Source organism: Pteropus vampyrus, unplaced genomic scaffold (assembly GCF_000151845.1).
Source record: "Pteropus vampyrus isolate Shadow unplaced genomic scaffold, Pvam_2.0 Scaffold208, whole genome shotgun sequence".
In the NCBI taxonomy this organism is placed as follows: Eukaryota; Metazoa; Chordata; class Mammalia; order Chiroptera; family Pteropodidae; genus Pteropus; species Pteropus vampyrus.
Genome location: NW_011888989.1, coordinates 3,376,984 through 3,395,131, shown reverse-complemented (window position 1 = coordinate 3,395,131; position 18,148 = coordinate 3,376,984). Strand labels below are relative to the sequence as shown.

The following is an 18,148-nucleotide window of genomic DNA, read 5'->3' as shown; positions in this document are numbered from 1 at the left end:
AACAAAACTTGGAAGGTTTGTAGAATCATCTCTAGGGACGATTTAAAAAGCTGCATACTTACATTTCCTTTTCTATAATTGTACCTGTTTTAAGGCATGTGTACACTTTTTGTAATGTAGACCAGCCAAATTTAAAAAATTTACCTTTTGAAAAGAAAAAGCAGAAAATCTTTAAAAATTATTTTGGAATGTTATTTCAAAAAAATAAACAATTTAAAGAGTCATTGGCTCTTAGTAATACTCATCATTTTACATATTTGTAAAGTGCTAGGTTTTAAATATATGTGGCATTGTAAATTTATGAGTTTATTGACTTAAGCCACATTATTTGAATTTGTTGGGAGTACATTAGGAAACATTTGATTATTAATTGTTCTGAACTATCGAAGTTCAGAATAACTTGAATTATTCAAGTTCAGAGTAGAAATTGTACTCTTACATATAGGAATTTTTATAAGTGCTGTGTGTATACAGTGACATAGATCTATTTGATTGTAACTTTCTAGTTGGAATGATGAAAGAATTCAAACTATTTTACCTCCTTCCTTAGCCTGAATGGTACTTGGCTCAGGTGCTTTTGTGGATTGGGAACCACACTGAGTTTCTGGATGAGAAGATACAGCCAATATTAGACAAAGTAGGCTCTTCAATAAATGCAAGGGTAAGAGACTCATCCTAAGCATTCCAGATTTAGAGATTATGTGTCCATGAATAACTTGTCATTTACATTACCTTGCTTATGTATTTCTTTTAGCTTGAATTTTCTCGGGGCCTTATGATGCTTGTTCTGGAGAAGTTAGCTGCTGATATTCCTTGTCTGCTCTATGATGACAATCTCTTCTGTCATTTGGTGGACGAGGTGCTGTTATTTGAAAGGGAGTTACACAGTGTTCACGGCTATCCTGGCACTTTTGCTAATTGTTTGCATATTCTGTCAGAGGAAACCTGTTTTCAGAGATGGTTGACTGTGGAGAGAAAATGTAAGTGCTCAAGTGCCCATAGGATGGGGAGAGATGTCTCTTTTTGTGTATGTTAATTTGTGGTATTTTTCTCCTCCAGTTCTGGTTAGAAATTAGAGCCGTTTAAATATTTCTTCACCAGGGTTTACCAAATTGCTTTCAGAGGTCATCTTGTTTTCTTCTCATCAAACATTAGTTTTTTTCTGGAACTGTACATGTTTCTAGAGTATAATATTTAAGCCAATAGATTATATAGTTTATTGTTTAATAGATTTTACATATAGTATTTCTGCTCTTGGTAGAATCATTTTGTATGTAGCTTGTCTAGTCAGTATACCTATTTCTAAGATTTTGGGGTAGGGTTGGCAGAGAGAAGTAATTGTTTAACCCTAAAATAGAGCGTGTTAAATATAGTGCAACTAGTAGGAAGTAGTAGATTTATTTTTTTTTGTAGAAAAGTTATAATTCCTAAAAAATTGTGAGTTGAAAATTAGGAATGAATAACTACTTCAGATAATCCTTTTTTTTGGCATATCAGTTGCTCTTCAAAAAATGGACTCAACGCTTTCATCAGAAGCTGCCTGGATATCCCAGTATAAGGATATCACTGATGTGGATGAAATGAAAGTTCCAGACTGTGCGGAAACTTTTATGACACTACTCTTAGTTATAACTGGTAAGTATAAGTCTTTTTGTTTTAAAAGTACTGACTCTTCACATGGTACTTTTTCTAGTTGTTCAACGAAATTATTAGATAATGGTTATCATAAGATCTTCAAATTCAGTTTATTTTGGCAGAACTATAGCACAATATTCTAGGTTTTGGAGTTTTAATAATTTAAGTAAGATCTTAAAATGAGAAAATTCCTGAATTATACAAAAACAAATAAAAATGTAATTTTATTACCTGAACTCACTTGCCATTCAGCTTAAGTGTCTTTAGTAAATGGTGATTGACCTAAATTTTAAATATTTCCTTCACTTTGATATGTCAAAGACTACACAAGAGTAAAATAAAGTTACTTGAAGCATTAGAGTAGTAGTTGGAACTCTTTCTATTGTGCAAGAGTGTTCTGGCTCCAGGGGAGGCCTAGCAGCCTCTAGCCCTGGTTGGTCTGTAGCCATCCACATTGTCCCATTTCAGGCCTGCTGGTTTTCCAGGTGCTACTGAGCCGTCATTGCCACCATCCTCTTCTGTCTTGTCCAGTTCTTGGGCCTGTGTATGTAACCTGAAGAAGTATATATAGCCAGTAAATAATTCCATATTCTTAACTGTAAGAAAAATATAAAAAACACTAAAGCACCAAAAAAATTAGAAAAACTCATGTCTTTTAAAAAACTATTAGGAAAATTTTCAAACATACACAAAAGTAGCATAATATAATGAACCCTCAGGTATCTGTTACTAAGATTTAAAACAACGCTTTTCTATTATGTATTTTTCTCCCCAACCTTTTTTTCTAGAGAATTTTAAAGAACATATCAGACATCTTACCATTTCACCTGAAATTCTTAAATATATATCTCTTTTAACCTATACTAGATCCTCCTTCCTTTAAAAAAAATTGTTAAAGGAATGGAGTGATTTTTGTATATAATTATCATATGCTTTTTAAAAAAACTGAGGTATGGTTTATATACAGTGAAATGCATAGATCTTATAAATACAATTCAGTGAGTTTTGACAGGTACATCTACTTGTGAAACCCGTACCCTTAGAATGTTTAGAAATAGATCCATATTTGAATGTTCAATTGATTTTTGACAAAGGCACCAAAGCATATCAATAGGGAAAACCTATAACTATGTCATGGACAGTACCAAAAACCTTCATTTGTCTTAACTTTCTCCACAGACAGGTATAAAAATCTTCCTACAGCTTCCCGAAAGTTGCAGTTCCTGGAGTTACAGAAGGACTTAGTAGATGATTTTAGGATACGACTGACTCAGGTGATGAAAGAAGAGACTAGAGCTTCCCTTGGCTTTCGATACTGTGCAATTCTTAATGCCGTGAACTATATCTCAACAGTACTAGCAGATTGGGCTGACAATGTTGTAAGTTAATGTGCTTTTATATTAAATAATATATTAGTAGTTGGAACAATTCTACCTTTTGAAATGTTGACTCTGTAGCAAGTAAAAATACACATTAGGCAGAATAACAATTAGGCCAAACTTAGGAGGTGTGATTAAAGTACATATTTTTCTCAACCGAGTTTCAAATGGTTAAATAATCTTGGTATTTTAATCATTGAAAAGAAAGCAACATTTCATGAAATAGTTGTTTATAGAATTAACCTTTTTCCTCTTTAGACTTTATACTTAGGAAATACTCATGTATGGTAATTACTATCTCAGAAAAAGATAAGATTGAATAAATGGTGTCAAAATCAGTAAAATCCAGGACTTTACGGAAAAGTAAAATAATAACACTTGATACCTGTTGAATTATTTCATACATTTAAAAAATTTTAATATTTTATTTTTAAACATATACAGGAGTAAATAAAATGAATCTTCATGTGCCTGTCGCCCAGCTTCTTATACCAATTTTGTTTCATTTAAACCTCTCCTGTACTCCCCCCATGCTGAATTATTTTGAAATAAATCTCAGGATATCTCTTGGTAAATAATTCAATATATATCTCTAAAAGATAAGAAGTCCTTTTTGAAAAAACATAACCACAATACCATTATCACATCCAAAAAAATTAACTAATTTCTTATCGTATTGGGAGGTATATTTTAAATAATTCTAAAAATCAAAGTCTTGGGTCTAGTTAACAAGTACTATAATGCCTTTTACCTCCAAGAATTTTACTTATCCTTCCTTTCTCCATGCAGATTCCATGTGTTGACAGATTTGGTCTGCCTAAATAGAATTATTAAATAGTAATTTATTTTTATTCTTTTTATTAATGCAAAGACTATATTGGCTATTAGTGCTTTGGGAACCAGATTTTACAATATATACTTCCAGCTAAAAGTGAAGAAACTTAAAATTTTTTTATTTTACAGTTAGAATTGACATTCAATCTTATTTTATATTAGTTTAAGGTAAAAGTGAAGAAACTTAATTAGCCTTTATAACCGTAACCTATATAGATTAGTTCCATTAGCTGTTTTAGATATTAAAATGATCTCAGAGGGTCTCTAGGACCTCCTTCTTGGACAGGGTGTTCTTGGGTTAGGAACTGCTGTTCTAAGATCATCTCTGGGGACACAGAAATCACCTTGGGTTTTCACTAGCATGTCCCATGAAGTAGGTTTCATGAAGAAAGCATTAGCAGAGAATTAAGGTGACCATAAAACAGTGAAATATACATTAAATGGTGAAAAAACTATACTGAATATAATGAATATGAAGATATATATGTAAAGTATTATATAATTGTATCATGAAATGAAAATAGACAGGATAATAAAGTGAAAAACAACTAAAACATTTGCATTGTAGGGATCCCAGAAGTATAAGAAAGAGAGAAAGGAACAGAAACTTTATTTAATAAAGAATAATGGCTGAAAACCTTCCTAACCTGGGAAATGAAACAGACACCCAGGTCCAGGAAGCACAGAGAGTTCCAAACTAGATGAACCCAAAGAGATCCACACCAAGACATATTGTAATTAAAATGGCAAAAGTTTGATAAAGAGACAATCTTGAAGTAAGTAAGAGGAAAAAAACAACGAATTACATACAAGGGAAACCCCATAAGGCTATCAGCTGATTTCTTGGCAGCAACTTTACAGACCAGAAGGGAGTGGCAGGACATCTTTAAAATGCTAAAAGAAAAGAACCCACAACTAGAATAATTTACCCAGCAAGGTTATCATTCAGAATTGAAGGAGAGATAAATGGTTCCTAGACAAACAAAAACTAAAGGCGTTCCTCACCATTAAAGGGTCTTTTTTAAGCAAGAGAAAGGCCATAACCAGATGTATGAAAATATGAGAAAGGAAAACTCTCAAAGGTAAAGCTGAAAATTTATTCACTTAAAAAGCTATAAGAGACGCATTTCAAATAAAAAGACACAGACCGAAAGTAAAGGGATGGAAAAAGATATTCCACGTAAATAGAAATGAAAAGAAAACCGGGGTAGCAATACTTACGTCAGACAAAATAGACTTTAAAACAAAAAATGTTTTAAAAAGACAAAGGCCAAGAAGAGGATATAACAATTGTAAATACCTACAAACCCAACGTAGGAGCACCTAAATATGTAAAACAATTGTTAATGGACATAAAGGGAGAAATCCATAGTAATAAAATAATATTAGGGGATTGTAATACCTCACTCACACCAATGGATAGATAATCCAGACAGAAAATTAATAAGGAAATAATGGCCTTAGTTGTCATATTAGATCACATTGACTTACTAGATATTTATTTCATCCAAACGTTTCATCTAAAAACTGCAGAATACACTTTTTTTTTTCAACTGCACATGGAACATTTTCCAGGGTAGATCACACATAGGGCCTCGAAACAACCCTCGATAAATTCAAGAAGATTGAAATCATATCAAGTATCGTTTCTGACCACAGTGGCATGAAACTAGAAATCAGATATAGGAAGAAAACTCAAAAACACAAATATGTGGATATTAAATACATGTTACTAAATAACCAATGGATCAAAGAGGAAATCAAACAAAAGAAAATAAAGGGAGGGGGATAAATAAATAAAGGTGTTTACCCTTGGGGGACAAAGAAAGAACAATAGGGGAACATGTTTCAAGTTTTAGTCAAAATATAAAGAGAACTAAAATGATATCTATATGCGGTTTTTCAGCAAGGTGAAAAAAACTAATTTTAATTAAAGATTTAAAAGTACCACTTTTCAATTAATAGGTAAGGTGGAGATTTAAAATATTACAGTTAAATAAATCAGATTGATTGAATTAGGATTGGTGTTAAGTTCACAGTATGCTAAGGAACACTTAGTATGCTGTGAAACATTTTTGGGTTTGCCCAGATGAGTCACAAAGATGGACAATGTTGATTAAGTTAAACTTTCTGTACATTGTCAAATCTTAATGCAATAAAACAAAAAAGCAGAAATGCAATATAGTCAAACAGACATTTAAAATATTTAATACTTGGGTTAGGGAGGAAGTCTAGAAAACATAAGAATGTTTCATAGATTATGAATTTATGACAAAAAATTGTGGTTTACAGCTAATGCTTTACATAATTTGTATACAAAAAAAATTATGATGTACTACTAAAGCATTATATACATGAAAATGTATTCCTTTACCGGGAAAGGAAAAAGGTCTCTTAAATACAGAGTAATAAGCCAAATAAATAGGAAACAAAAATGAATATACTAATAACAGGTATAAACAAAATAAAAATCTGATAAACAACCATAATTCTAATCTGGACTCTGGCTGTGAAAATAATAATAATAATTATTATTATTTTTAAATAATTATTTAAAGCCTTTTTTTCCCTACAAAAATGTTAGCTGAAATCCATGTGCATAATATTCTGCTGAGCAAGGAAAATAAGACAAAATATTTCACAATTATTTCAAATAATTATTTCAAAATAAATACAATGTAGAGTGTAATAATAAATGCATTTATCTTTATAAAGTCACCTGATCAGAATACATTATTGTGTACTTTTGTGTCATATTCCTAATTTTAGTAAGTACTTTGTTCACTCAGCCCCTACAATGCTCTGTTTTCTGCTAAGCTTTTCAATAGCATGAAACAAATTGTCATTCTTAATTCTTGTGCCAGATGATCTAATAAGAAACTCATTCAGGGACATATTTTTAGCTTCAATGAAATATTTGTGGAATATCTAATTACTGTAGTCACTGCAACAGCCTTTAACAAGGATGAATTGGCTATCATCCCTATCCTTAGAAAATTACCTGAGGCTAAAAACTTATCTGATGCTGAGTTAACCATCCTTTTGTCAGCAGAGAAATAACCAAATTTTAGAGTTGACTCTTCAAATCATGAATGAATCCTGTAGTAGTATGTTATTACAGTACAAATTCTGTTTAACATCAAAAATCCTTCAATCATCTTCATAGTTTTTTAGCCTGTGAATGCTTTAAATAGAAATCATTAAAGCTCTTGTATTACATGAAAAAATAAAAAGGAAAGTGGACAAGAGTTCGCCTTCCATTCATTTAGATTCTCTACTAATAGCTGTCTGTCCATTGCCGGCTTGTGCAAGCCTAACATGTCCAGCTATCCAGAATTAGGGATTTTTCAGTAGTAGATGACAGAAACTTGATTCACAGGCCTAAGTGGAAAGTGGGGTGGAGTGAGGAAATGAGGAATTTGTATAACAAAGGATTAGGCATGGCCACTCTAAAGTTGTTTTTTGGCTTCATTCCTAAGACATGCAGAGGTAAGTTGTGGCCATAGGTGGTTCTAGGCCCACATGATCCATCACCAATTTCACAGGACAGTAACAGTTTCAGCAGAAATACCAAGGTGGCCTCTCACATGTCCATCCCTGAACAACTGCTAAGTGTGGCCATCCGCAGCCCCTATTAATGGACATTTAGGTTCTTTTTAACCTTTTGCTAATATCCACAGCATTGTTTACCTGTAGGGCAGAAAGAATAATACTAATTCTCCCTAAAATACTACCGTAAAAATGACATTTTACTTCTCTTAATTCTTAAGTCTGCTAGGTTTACTACAACTTTCTGTGTCAAAAAAATGAGGAGTGCTTAAGGCAGTATGGTAGCCCTCAGAGAAATGCAAATCAAAACCACAATGATATACCACTTCATACAAACTAGAATGGCTATAATAAAAAAGACATAATAACAGTTATCACAGATGTGGAGAAATGTGAATCCTCACACAGTTGGTGGGAAAGTAAGATGGTGCAGTTGCTGTGGAAAATAGTCTAGCAGTTCCTCTAACAGTTAAACATAGAATTACTATATGATTCAGCAATTCCACTCTATACCTGAGGGAAATAAAAACATGTCCACACAAAAACTTGTACACAAATGTTCATAGCAGCATTATTCATAACAGACAAAAAGTGGAAACAAATGTCCATCAAAATGTGGTATATCCATGTAATGGAATATTATTTGGCAATAAGAAATGAAGTACTAATGCATATTACAACATTGATAAATCTTGGAAACATACTAAGTGAAAGAAGCTAGTCACAAAGAACCACACATTGTATGATTCCATTTATATGAAATGTAAAGAATAGGCAAATCTGTATAGAGACAGAAAGTAGTTTGTTGATTGCCTAGGGCTAGGGGAAATGGGGAGGGTGTGGGAGATGATGGCTAAGAGTGTGGATTTCTTTGGGGGTAATGAGAATGTTCTAAAATTGACTGGTGAGAGACGCAACAACTTGGAATATGATAAAAGCCATTGAACTGTATACGTTAAATGAGTGAATTATATGTTATATTTCAAGCTGTTAAAAAAGTATCTTAATAAACACATTAGTCTACGGCCATGCTATCCTGAACAAGCCCGATCCCGTCTGATCTCAGAAGCTAAGCAGGGTTGGGCCTGGTTAGTACTTGGATGGGAGACCACCTAGGAAGACCAGGTGCTGTAGGCGTAAAAAATAAGGGATTGTAAGCTGACAAGGTCCTTGCAATCTGTGAGGTCAACCAAGGGTTGTCTCACCTAAAAAATATAACAAATAAATTTAAAAAATAAACACATTAACATGTTTTTGCTTTCAGTTCTTTCTACAACTTCAACAGGCAGCGTTGGAGGTCTTTGCAGAGAATAACACTCTCAGTAAATTGGAGTTGGGACAACTAGCCTCTATGGAGAGCTCTGTCTTTGATAACATGATTAACCTGTTAGAGCGTTTAAAGCATGACATGTTGACCCGTCAAGTAGACCATGTTTTTAGAGAAGTTAAAGATGCTGCAAAATTATATGGAAAAGAAAGGTAAGTCTTCTGTATTTTTTTTATAAGTCAATAGTCTACTCCAGTTTAGTAGAAGTTAAAAGATGGAGTTTGGCCTTTTGCACTCTAAACTTTTAATGTTTCTGATGGAAATCTTTCTAAAATATATTCATTCTTAATCAGTATAAACTGATCATAATTTAACCTTCAGATGTGTTTGTAAATAGAGAGCTGGTGTATGATATGGTCTGAATGGCCTAGCCTGTCACCCATTTTACAAAGGTGGGTGCTCCTGCAGTCCTCTGCATGCTGGCATTGTCCATAACTTTGTGTGGACGACTCCGTTACCTCCACCAGACTGAGCTCCTTCACAACAGGAAATGCCTTTTTTGTCCTAGCACAATTCCTTGCACACAGAGTACTTTTAATGTTTGGAAGTGTTATTCCCTGTTTTGCTGAAAATTAGAGCATAAAATTAGCTGATATCTTAAATGGGTATACATTTTAACTTTTATATTTCAGTAAGTCATATTTAAACTGGGGGATTTAAAAAATTTAATCTCATCCTTAAGTAAAGAGTATTTAATTGAGAGCTAAAGTACAAATATATTTATTTTCTGAGTTTTTAATGTTGGGCTGTACATTTTTCTTACCCAAAATGCACTTCCACAAATTTAAAATGATTTGTTAAATCTTTGAAAATACAAAGTGATGAAAATTTTATGGTAAAAATTAATGTGCTACAGGCAGAGCTATTTTTTTTTTTTCCAGGTGGTTGTCCTTGCCCTCTCAGTCTGAGCAGGCAGTAATGTCCCTGTCCAGTTCGGCTTGCCCTTTACTGCTTACATTACGAGACCGTTTACTTCAGTTGGAGCAGCAACTTTGCATCTCTTTATTTAAAATTTTCTGGCAAATGCTTGCAGAGAAGCTGGATATATACATCTACCAAGAAGTAAGGGTCGACTATATTTTGGGGTTGTAATGGATGATGAAGGCAACTGTTACATGACCTGTTCTTTATTTCAGATCATTCTTGCTAATCACTTCAATGAAGGAGGAGCATCTCAGTTGCAGTTTGATATGACTCGGAATCTTTTCCCTTTGTTCTCCCACTATTGCAAGAGACCAGAAAATTATTTTAAACAGTAAGCTCAGTATTTAACAATTGATTTTGATGTAGCAAATCGTTAAAGGAGGTTAATTCCTTTTTTTAATGCATTGATATTTTATTTTAATTATAACAGCAATAAATGAGATTTCAGAACATAAGCAACATATACAAAATGCTCCTTACAAAAGCTTTACATACATCTTTCTATTTTAAGATGCTCATCGTTTCCCATTTTGACATTTTTGAAGTTGATTTATAATAGTTCATCTTAGAATCAGTCATGCCTCTGGTTCAGTAAAATATGGCAACTGATGTAATCGTGTAAGCAACTTTCTAAAGGAGATATCATTTTTATTCCCATCTTACAGATGAGGAAACTGAATCACAGAGAGGTCTTAAGTAACTTATTCAATGTGATATATCCAGTAAATAGCAGAGCTGTGGTTTAAACGTAATTAATCTGCTTCCAGGTTCAAATTTTTAACTGTTATGAGATGTTGCCTCATGGACCCATTTAGATATGACTCAAGTGCCATTTGAACAAGACCTTCTCATAAGGAATACGATTATTAGTTCCATGTACGTCCCATCAATATAAAGATGGCATTAATATGTAAAAAATATGTATTATTTTGTGTTTACAGAAGAGTGTATACTACTGTGAAAATCTTTCTATTTTGTTTTCATTATTCAAGGTTAATTCCTTTTTTAATAACTTTAGTGTTCCAGTGATGTTAAATATATAGAAAGCATCAAATTAAAAATTTTAAATATTCATTGTGTACCAGTGAAAAATATGAGTGAAAAATATGGGACCTGTGACCCCAAAAAGTTTATCAGAACTGGATATAAATTATATGTTGGGCTTTATTTTCTAGCATTTAGTTTAATACTCCTATTTGCATATTACTGGAGAAAAAAATAGAGAATGAAAGCAAGTGAAGTTCTGCTATATTCAATAAATGTAAGAAATTAAAAATATGTTTAGTACCTAATATTAGGCCAGCCTTGAAGAAAATATTTTTTTCTTAAACATTTGATATGAATTTTGGTTCTAAGTATAACTAAAACATATGTAAGAAAAATTCTTATAAGTAGTTTTAGAAATTGTTGATGTAAATTTTAAGTTGTTTAGGGCATTTCTGAGATTATAAAGTATTTTAAATTTATAAAATGAAAGATTATTTTTGCTCATTTCAGTGTTTTTTTTTTTTTTTTTAATATCCTACCTTTCTACTGCTCTCATTTCATCCCTTTTCTCTTTTCCCATTTCCTAATCTACCTAAAGTCTTGGTTACATTTAATAGAATGTTAATATCAGGTATTATGTTTTGGGGAGTAATGGATCTGTACTGAAAACAGTGATCCTATTACCTTGTAATAATCTAATGATATATAAACTCTGTACACATACATAGTCCTAACATGTTAAAAGAACCAAATAATAAATTCATACATAATTTTTTAGAGGGCATACAGGCTAGCAGTGCAGAGAAGCTATTTAGTTTTTCAAAACGAAATTGTTATAGGATAATGTGGATGATAAAGATAATGGAGATCTCATTTCCATCCCTGTTTTATTTCTTTGAAACAGTGTAAAAGAAGCCTGCATTGTTTTGAATTTGAACATTGGTTCTGCTCTACTTTTGAAAGATGTCCTGCAGTCAGCTTCAGGGCAACCTCCCGCCACAGCAGCATTAAATGAAGTTGGAATTTATAAACTGGCTCAACATGATGTTGAGATTCTACTTAACTTGAGGACAAACTGGCCTAACACTGGAAAATAATGCATCTTTTTTTTTGTTTTGAGTTGGTTTTATTTGAACAAAGAGGGTGCCAATTGAATTAAGTTATAGTGACGTTCCAAATCAATGAAACTGGACAACTGAAAACTTCATAGAATCATTTATTATTTTGGACTTACGATGTTATTAAAATGCTGACCATATTTCCTTAGTCCTCTTGTTCCTGAGAAAACAGAAACAGAAAACTCAGAAGCCATGAAAACTCAAAGTAGTTCCACTTACAAACATAAATGCTGAATATGTCTGTGGAATAAAATAAATACAAAAGCAAAGATAATAAAATATAACCAACTTTCAGTTTTCTATGTTAATTAAGGGAGATTGTTATGGATAATCAAATACAGCAAATAAATTTTTAAAAATCACTTCAGAATGCATGTTTATAATTGAAGTTCCTGCATCTTATTTGGACATTCACTGTCTTTCCCATAGGGAAACACATTATATGAGATAGTGACTACAATAGGACTTCCCTCATTTTCCACAAATGTCCTTCTGTTTAAAATACTTCCTAGTTCCATTCCATACAACAGTGGGCAACCTTTTCTTTTGGATGAAACATTTCAGGCCAGAGCACTGTACTGCACTCTTTCCCCTGGGTACGGAATATAATTACACATTTTTTGTTTAACATTTATGTAATTGATGATGAGATGGGAATCTTGAACTTTCTCTTCTAACTTTTCCTTGGCCTTAAAACTATTTGAATCATTTCTTGATTAATAAATCCTCAGCAAGTAAAACTTAAACAAATTGAGTTAGATTAACTAGTCTTTCTTAACTATCAAATTTTATTGCAGTGGTACTTTGTATTATTAACTATTTTTTAGCATTTATAAGTTATTAAAGACTGATAATTCCGTAGCTTTAAAAAAAACTTGCAATGTTTGTTTTCTGATTTAGCATTTAATTACTACTTTTCCTGTTATAATACTACAAATCTGAAACTGTTAGTCTGGGATGCAACCTATACTATTGATAAACATTTACTTTGTGATAAATAATATTGAGGAAATATTTTAGAGAAATTCCACTACTCTACAATTTATACAGAGATTTTCCAATTAGTGTATTGAGCTCAAAGCTTTTCCATTACTTTTAGCAGATTAAGGCTTTTCTACCTCATTTTTTGAGAATTGCTGGAATTTTCCATTGAGAAAAGAATAAAGCCACCTCTGGAACCTCCTAACTAACTCCAGCATCTTCTCCCTCCTCTCCCACAAGGCTTAGGGACTTTACTGTCAGCCCTCCCTGTCTTCACTTTCTAGTCAGCTGAAAGTTTTGCAGGAATGAAAAATATTTCTATCAAAAAAGTAGGAACCTCTGTTTTAAAGTGTATTAATTGTACATCAAAATCAGGCCATATTCTTAAATATTACTCATTAGAAAATGAACTTACACTTCAAGCTTGAATTTATCCAAAGTTATTCCATATCCATCATCTTTTAAAACTTCATCTGCAGTACACAGACCTAGGGTATTTAGGGCTGTAAAAGTCAGAATGAGAAGAAAGGAAAATATAAAGTGAGAACTATTTTCAGCTAGAGAAAGTTGAGAAATGACTATGAACTATTACCTCAATTGTATTAGCTACTGACCTTCTTTATACTGCACAAATGATATGGTGCCTTTGCTCGAGGAGTCCATCATCTCAAACATAGCCACAATGTTAGAGTGATCCATAAAGAAAGGAAAAGCCACGCCTGTCATTTTGGCAATTCTCAGTCGTTCCAATAGAGCTACTAAATACTCTCTTGGTTTATCTGTAAAAGAATAGTTTCAATTCTTTCTGATATGAAATTAAAATGTTACAAGTATGTCATAAACAGTCATTTAACAATTATTAAATTGTTCAAGGTACTGTACTAGGAACTGGGGATATAGGCCTTGTGAGAAAGGCAAGACATTGAAAACTTAATTACATATGAGTATAATCTGTGCTCTACCCCAGATGACTGAATAAAACAGTCCAGAGGCTGGACCTGGGCATTTCTTTTAAAAGCTCTTAAGGTGATTCTAATTTGGAGACAAAGTTGAAAACTAAAAAAATTGGAATGGCATGATGCAGGAAAGAAGGTTGCCAGCTAAAAGGATGAAATATAAATAAAAACAGACTCCTAGGTTAATATAGTCTTCCAGTTAGGAAGCATAAATGTTCATTCCTAACAAAAGCAGTCATTTGGATAAATAAGCTAGCTTTCATTTAAGCAATGTTAAAAATGAAAAATCAAGACCAATCTACTTTCCAGAAATAATGTAGGTCAGTTATGAGGAAAAGAAGCCAGAAGTTAAGGTGGAGCAGCTTTGATGACAAATGCCATACTTACTGCTCCGTCACTTTATTTCAATACTAGGCTTTATACATATACATACATACACACACACATATATATATATGTACACATATATGTAGTTATATATAATTCTTTTAAAAAAGTCATCATTGAGAATTTCATACTTATATAAAAATAGAAAAATATAATGAACCAATCACCAACTTCAGCTGTTAGAATTTGTGGCCAGTCTTCTTTTTCACCATAATCTTGTCCAGTCCCCCTCTTCCTGTATTATTCTGAAGTAAATCACAGTAATCATATTTCATTAATATTTTAGTGTATATCTTAAAATATAAGGACTCTTTTTTTGAAATTGGGATATGATTGACATACATGTTGTTTTGATACATTTATATATTCCAATGTGATTGTCAATGTAGCATTAGTTAACACCTTTATCACTTTTTTTGTGGTAGGAATTAATATTTAGTCTCTAAGTTTGATATTTATAACATGGTATTCTATAATTACTGTACTGTGTATTAGAACTCCAGGACTTTATCTACTAGTTGCAAGTTTGTATTCTTAAACAATATCTCTATTCCCCTACCCCTTTCCATTCCATTTATGAGTTTGGATTTTTTAGATTTCACATATAAGTGATATCATATAGTATTTGTTTTTCTCTATCTGACTTATTTAGTGTAATGTCCTCAAGGTCCATCCATGTTGTTGCAAGTGGCAGGATTTCTTTCTTATGGCTGAATAATATTCGATTCTGTTTACATATTATTTTCTTTATTCATCCACTGATGGACATTTAGGGTGTTTCCATAACTTGGCTATTATGAATAATGCTACAATAAACACAGGAGTGCATGTATCTCTTCAATATCCTGTTTTCATTTCCTTTGGCTATATACCCAGAAGTGGAATTGCTGGAGCATATGGTAGTTCTATTTTAAGTTTTTTGAAACACATAGTGTAAATATATATATGCCTTACTGTTAAAGTATACAGCTGAAACTTATTGGATTCTGTTAACCAATGTCACCATAAAAAATTAATTAATTAAAAAAGTAGATTTTTTGAGGAACCCCTGTCTTCCATAGCCACTGAACCAATTTAGATTCCTACCAGCAGTGCACAGGTTCCTTTTCTCCACATTCTCACCAATACTTGTTATCTTTGCTTTCTTAATGATAGCCATTCTAACAGGTATGAAGTGATACTGTGGTTTTGATTTGCATTTCCCTGATGATTAGTGATGTTAGGCATCTTTTCATGTACCTGCTGGCCATTTCGTTGTCCTCCTTGGAAAAATGTCTATTTAGTTCCTCTTCCCATTTTTTAATTGGATTGTTTGTTTGTTTGTTTTGTTACTGTTTTGTATGAGGTTTTTTAAAAATATATTTTGAATATTAACCCTTTATCTGATAAATGGTTTGCAAATATTTTCTCCCATTCTGTAGGTTGCCCTTTAATTTTGTTGACTGTTTCTTTTGCGGTATAGAAGATTTTAAGTTTGATACAGTCCCAGTTGTTGATTTTTGCTTTTGTTGTTTTGTGCTTTTGCTGTCATTGCCAAAAAATCATTGCCAAGGCAAATGTCAAGAAGCTTCTTCCCTATGTTTTCTTCTAGGAGTTCTATGGTATCAGGTTTTATGTTAAAGGCTTTGATCTATTTTGAGTTAATTTTTGTGAGTGGTATAAGATAGGGGTCCAATTTCATTTTCCTGCTTGTGGTTATTTAGTTTTCCTAACACCATTTGTTGAAGAGGGGACTCCTTTTTCTTTTTCACATGACCACAATACCATTATTAGAATACTATTCACACTTCTAAAATAATTCTTACTATCCTCAAATTTTCAGGTGGTATTCGAATTTCCTGTTGTCTCATAAATTTCATGGAGACCCAAGCGCCATAAAACAGGCTCTACACACAGGAGAGAGGAGAAGAGGATTTTTAGGATAAGAATGAGGGACACCCCTGAATATAACTGTGTAGCTGAGAAATTGAGGAACCAGTCCAGATTGGAGCAGGAAAACAGTTGGGGGGATGGGGTGATGGTGGTGATTACCTGATGAATGTAAATGTAATGAGAGGAGAACCACACTTGTGACAAAAAGAAGACATGGATGAATTAGTGATAATTACATAGAAAATTTAAGCAAACATTTAAAAGATAGTATTATTAATTTCAGGGAAAACAACCAAGGAATACAATCATAGCATACTACATGGATTAGCTGTGGTTATTTGCCCAATAATAATGTAAATTCTGAATACTGGTCATATTAAAATTGTGTTTTAACTTTATTGGGAAGATGGTGTTGAGTGGGAACAGGTGTGAGTGTGTATGTGCATGTGTTTGTGTAAAAGAGCTAAATTTTCATTGTGTAGTATAACGCTAAATCTAAACCTTGCGGGGCGGAATCATTAAGTAGCAGCAGTAAAAATCTGTGATTTAGAAACATCAGGTCTTCAACACAAAGGAAATAACTAAAGGAGCCGAAAATCATTTTTTCTGTAGAGTAGGAATCTGGGATAAGGAGGGAATGCTGTTAATCATTATAAGCCTTGCAGTACTTTTCGACTGTTAAACCCCATATATTTAGTTTGATAAAAATCAAAATGAAATTTAAAAATATGTTGAAAAATATTTTAATATAATGAATATAATATCTTGTTAAAATGGGGAAAATTAAAATTTGCCTATATATAATAAATATTAGAGGTTGTTAACATGAATGTCATAACATTTATTTTGAAAAACCAAATGCCTTAAAATCAAGCTATCAGGAATAACAAATGTTATTTCATTGGATACCTTAGTAGTGATCTATGTGTGTATGTGTATATACATATATGTGTATGTAGTATACATATATACAGAAATTACTGCAAGACTGTTTCACTATCACAGTACTAAACCCTAGTAAGAAACAGTAGTCATTTTTCCAAAATAATTAGTTTTATAGCAACTTTTCCCAGTGCATTTTTTGAAAAGTGCATTCCTGTGTATTTTATTTTTTCCACGTTCCATTAATTTTTATTCATTCCTTTAAACGGATATTGCTTTATCCGTTTAAAACAAATAGAACTTAATCACTCTAGACATGATCATATTCGGTTAAGTGGTTCTTTGGCAAAGTCGGAAAGTTTGGTATTTCCATTTCCTTAAACGGAAACAAATGGATAATTTTGGCATTTTTGACATTCCCTAAGGAGGCCTGCAAGTTACAGTTCCGCATCCTAGGGAAAATGATATCAAGCCATTTCACCTTAGTATAACTTTTAAATCACTGCACAAAAATTATGCAATGATTCAAACTTGTAAGGGGTTTAGAGGTGTAAAAAAAGCATTAGGAAAAGCTGTCTCCTCAAGAACACCCTTTGGTCTAACCCTAAAAATTGCTTAGTTCCCTTACCAGATTAAAAAGTCTTTGAGGTCGGGGTAATATTAGAAACATCTGTTCCTTGCCAGACATAAGGATAATTCATTCATTTACTCTTCCCCACGTTTCCATGAAATCAGTACTATTATCCCCATTTTCCAGAGGAGGAGACTTAAGTTCAGACTTTTGCCCAAAGACACATAGGACTAAGAGGTGAAGCCAGGCTGTGGGACTCAGGAGTCTCTCCCACACCCCTACGAGCCCTCCACCTGCCAGAGTCCCACCGCACCTAGCTAGTGGTAGGCACGAAGAGCCCTTTCAATAAGTACTTGTTTCATTGAAGGCCACCATTGACTGGCAGCACAAGGGCTCAAGCAGCAGAGAGAGAGGATAGTGTGCGTGTGAAGGTGGTGGCGATGGGGTGTTTGGGAGGGACGCGGGCGCCACCAGGGGAGGGCGTGTAGGAATGGCTGTACCGGGGATTTCCGTGGAACCGCTCCGTGTGGGGAAGTGGGCGGGACAGAAAGCCGAGTGGTAGCCAAGACCCTTACCTGGCTGGTAAAAGACCAGGGAGCTGGTGAGATAGTTCAGCAACTCCATTATCCGATGTTTCTCTAAATAATTCCTGGCCTCCAGCTCCCTGCTGCTGCAGGCCTCCATATCTTCGCTTTGGGCCGTTGCTAGACGACCAGGCAGCGTCGCGGCTGTTTGGCCCCGCCCCT

At 33.3% G+C, this 18,148-nt stretch overlaps 2 protein-coding genes and 1 non-coding gene across 4 annotated transcripts in view; 2 read left to right on the top strand and 1 right to left on the bottom strand.

Moving 5' to 3' along the window:
- The window catches only part of RINT1 (RAD50 interactor 1), a 26,785-nt gene extending 14,670 nt beyond the window's left edge, over positions 1-12,115 (top strand). Inside the window, exons 8-15 of the mRNA XM_011372518.2 lie at positions 551-661; positions 755-980; positions 1,498-1,635; positions 2,815-3,014; positions 8,662-8,876; positions 9,606-9,786; positions 9,861-9,979; positions 11,540-12,115. Coding sequence (XP_011370820.1) covers positions 551-661; positions 755-980; positions 1,498-1,635; positions 2,815-3,014; positions 8,662-8,876; positions 9,606-9,786; positions 9,861-9,979; positions 11,540-11,732 — 1,383 coding nt within the window. The 3' untranslated portion in view covers positions 11,733-12,115. The remainder of the gene's footprint in view (positions 1-550; positions 662-754; positions 981-1,497; positions 1,636-2,814; positions 3,015-8,661; positions 8,877-9,605; positions 9,787-9,860; positions 9,980-11,539) is intronic.
- Positions 1,832-18,148, bottom strand: LOC105300337 (EF-hand calcium-binding domain-containing protein 10-like). 2 transcript variants are annotated; one of them, XM_011372520.2, is made up of 5 exons: positions 17,978-18,148; positions 13,349-13,513; positions 13,150-13,237; positions 11,870-11,913; positions 1,832-2,188 (listed from the first exon to the last, which is right to left on the bottom strand). In XM_011372520.2, the coding sequence occupies exons 1-4, from the start codon at positions 18,084-18,086 to the stop codon at positions 11,877-11,879; spliced, it is 399 nt and encodes a 132-aa protein (XP_011370822.1). In that variant the 5' UTR covers positions 18,087-18,148; the 3' UTR covers positions 1,832-2,188; positions 11,870-11,876. The 2 variants fall into 2 exon arrangements, with proteins under 2 accessions (XP_011370822.1, XP_011370821.1); XM_011372519.2 differs by lacking the exon at positions 1,832-2,188 and having other exon boundaries at positions 11,836-11,913.
- Positions 8,416-8,534, top strand: LOC111747020. The gene has a single exon (XR_002783358.1). It is a non-coding gene; the product is annotated as a 5S ribosomal RNA (ribosomal RNA).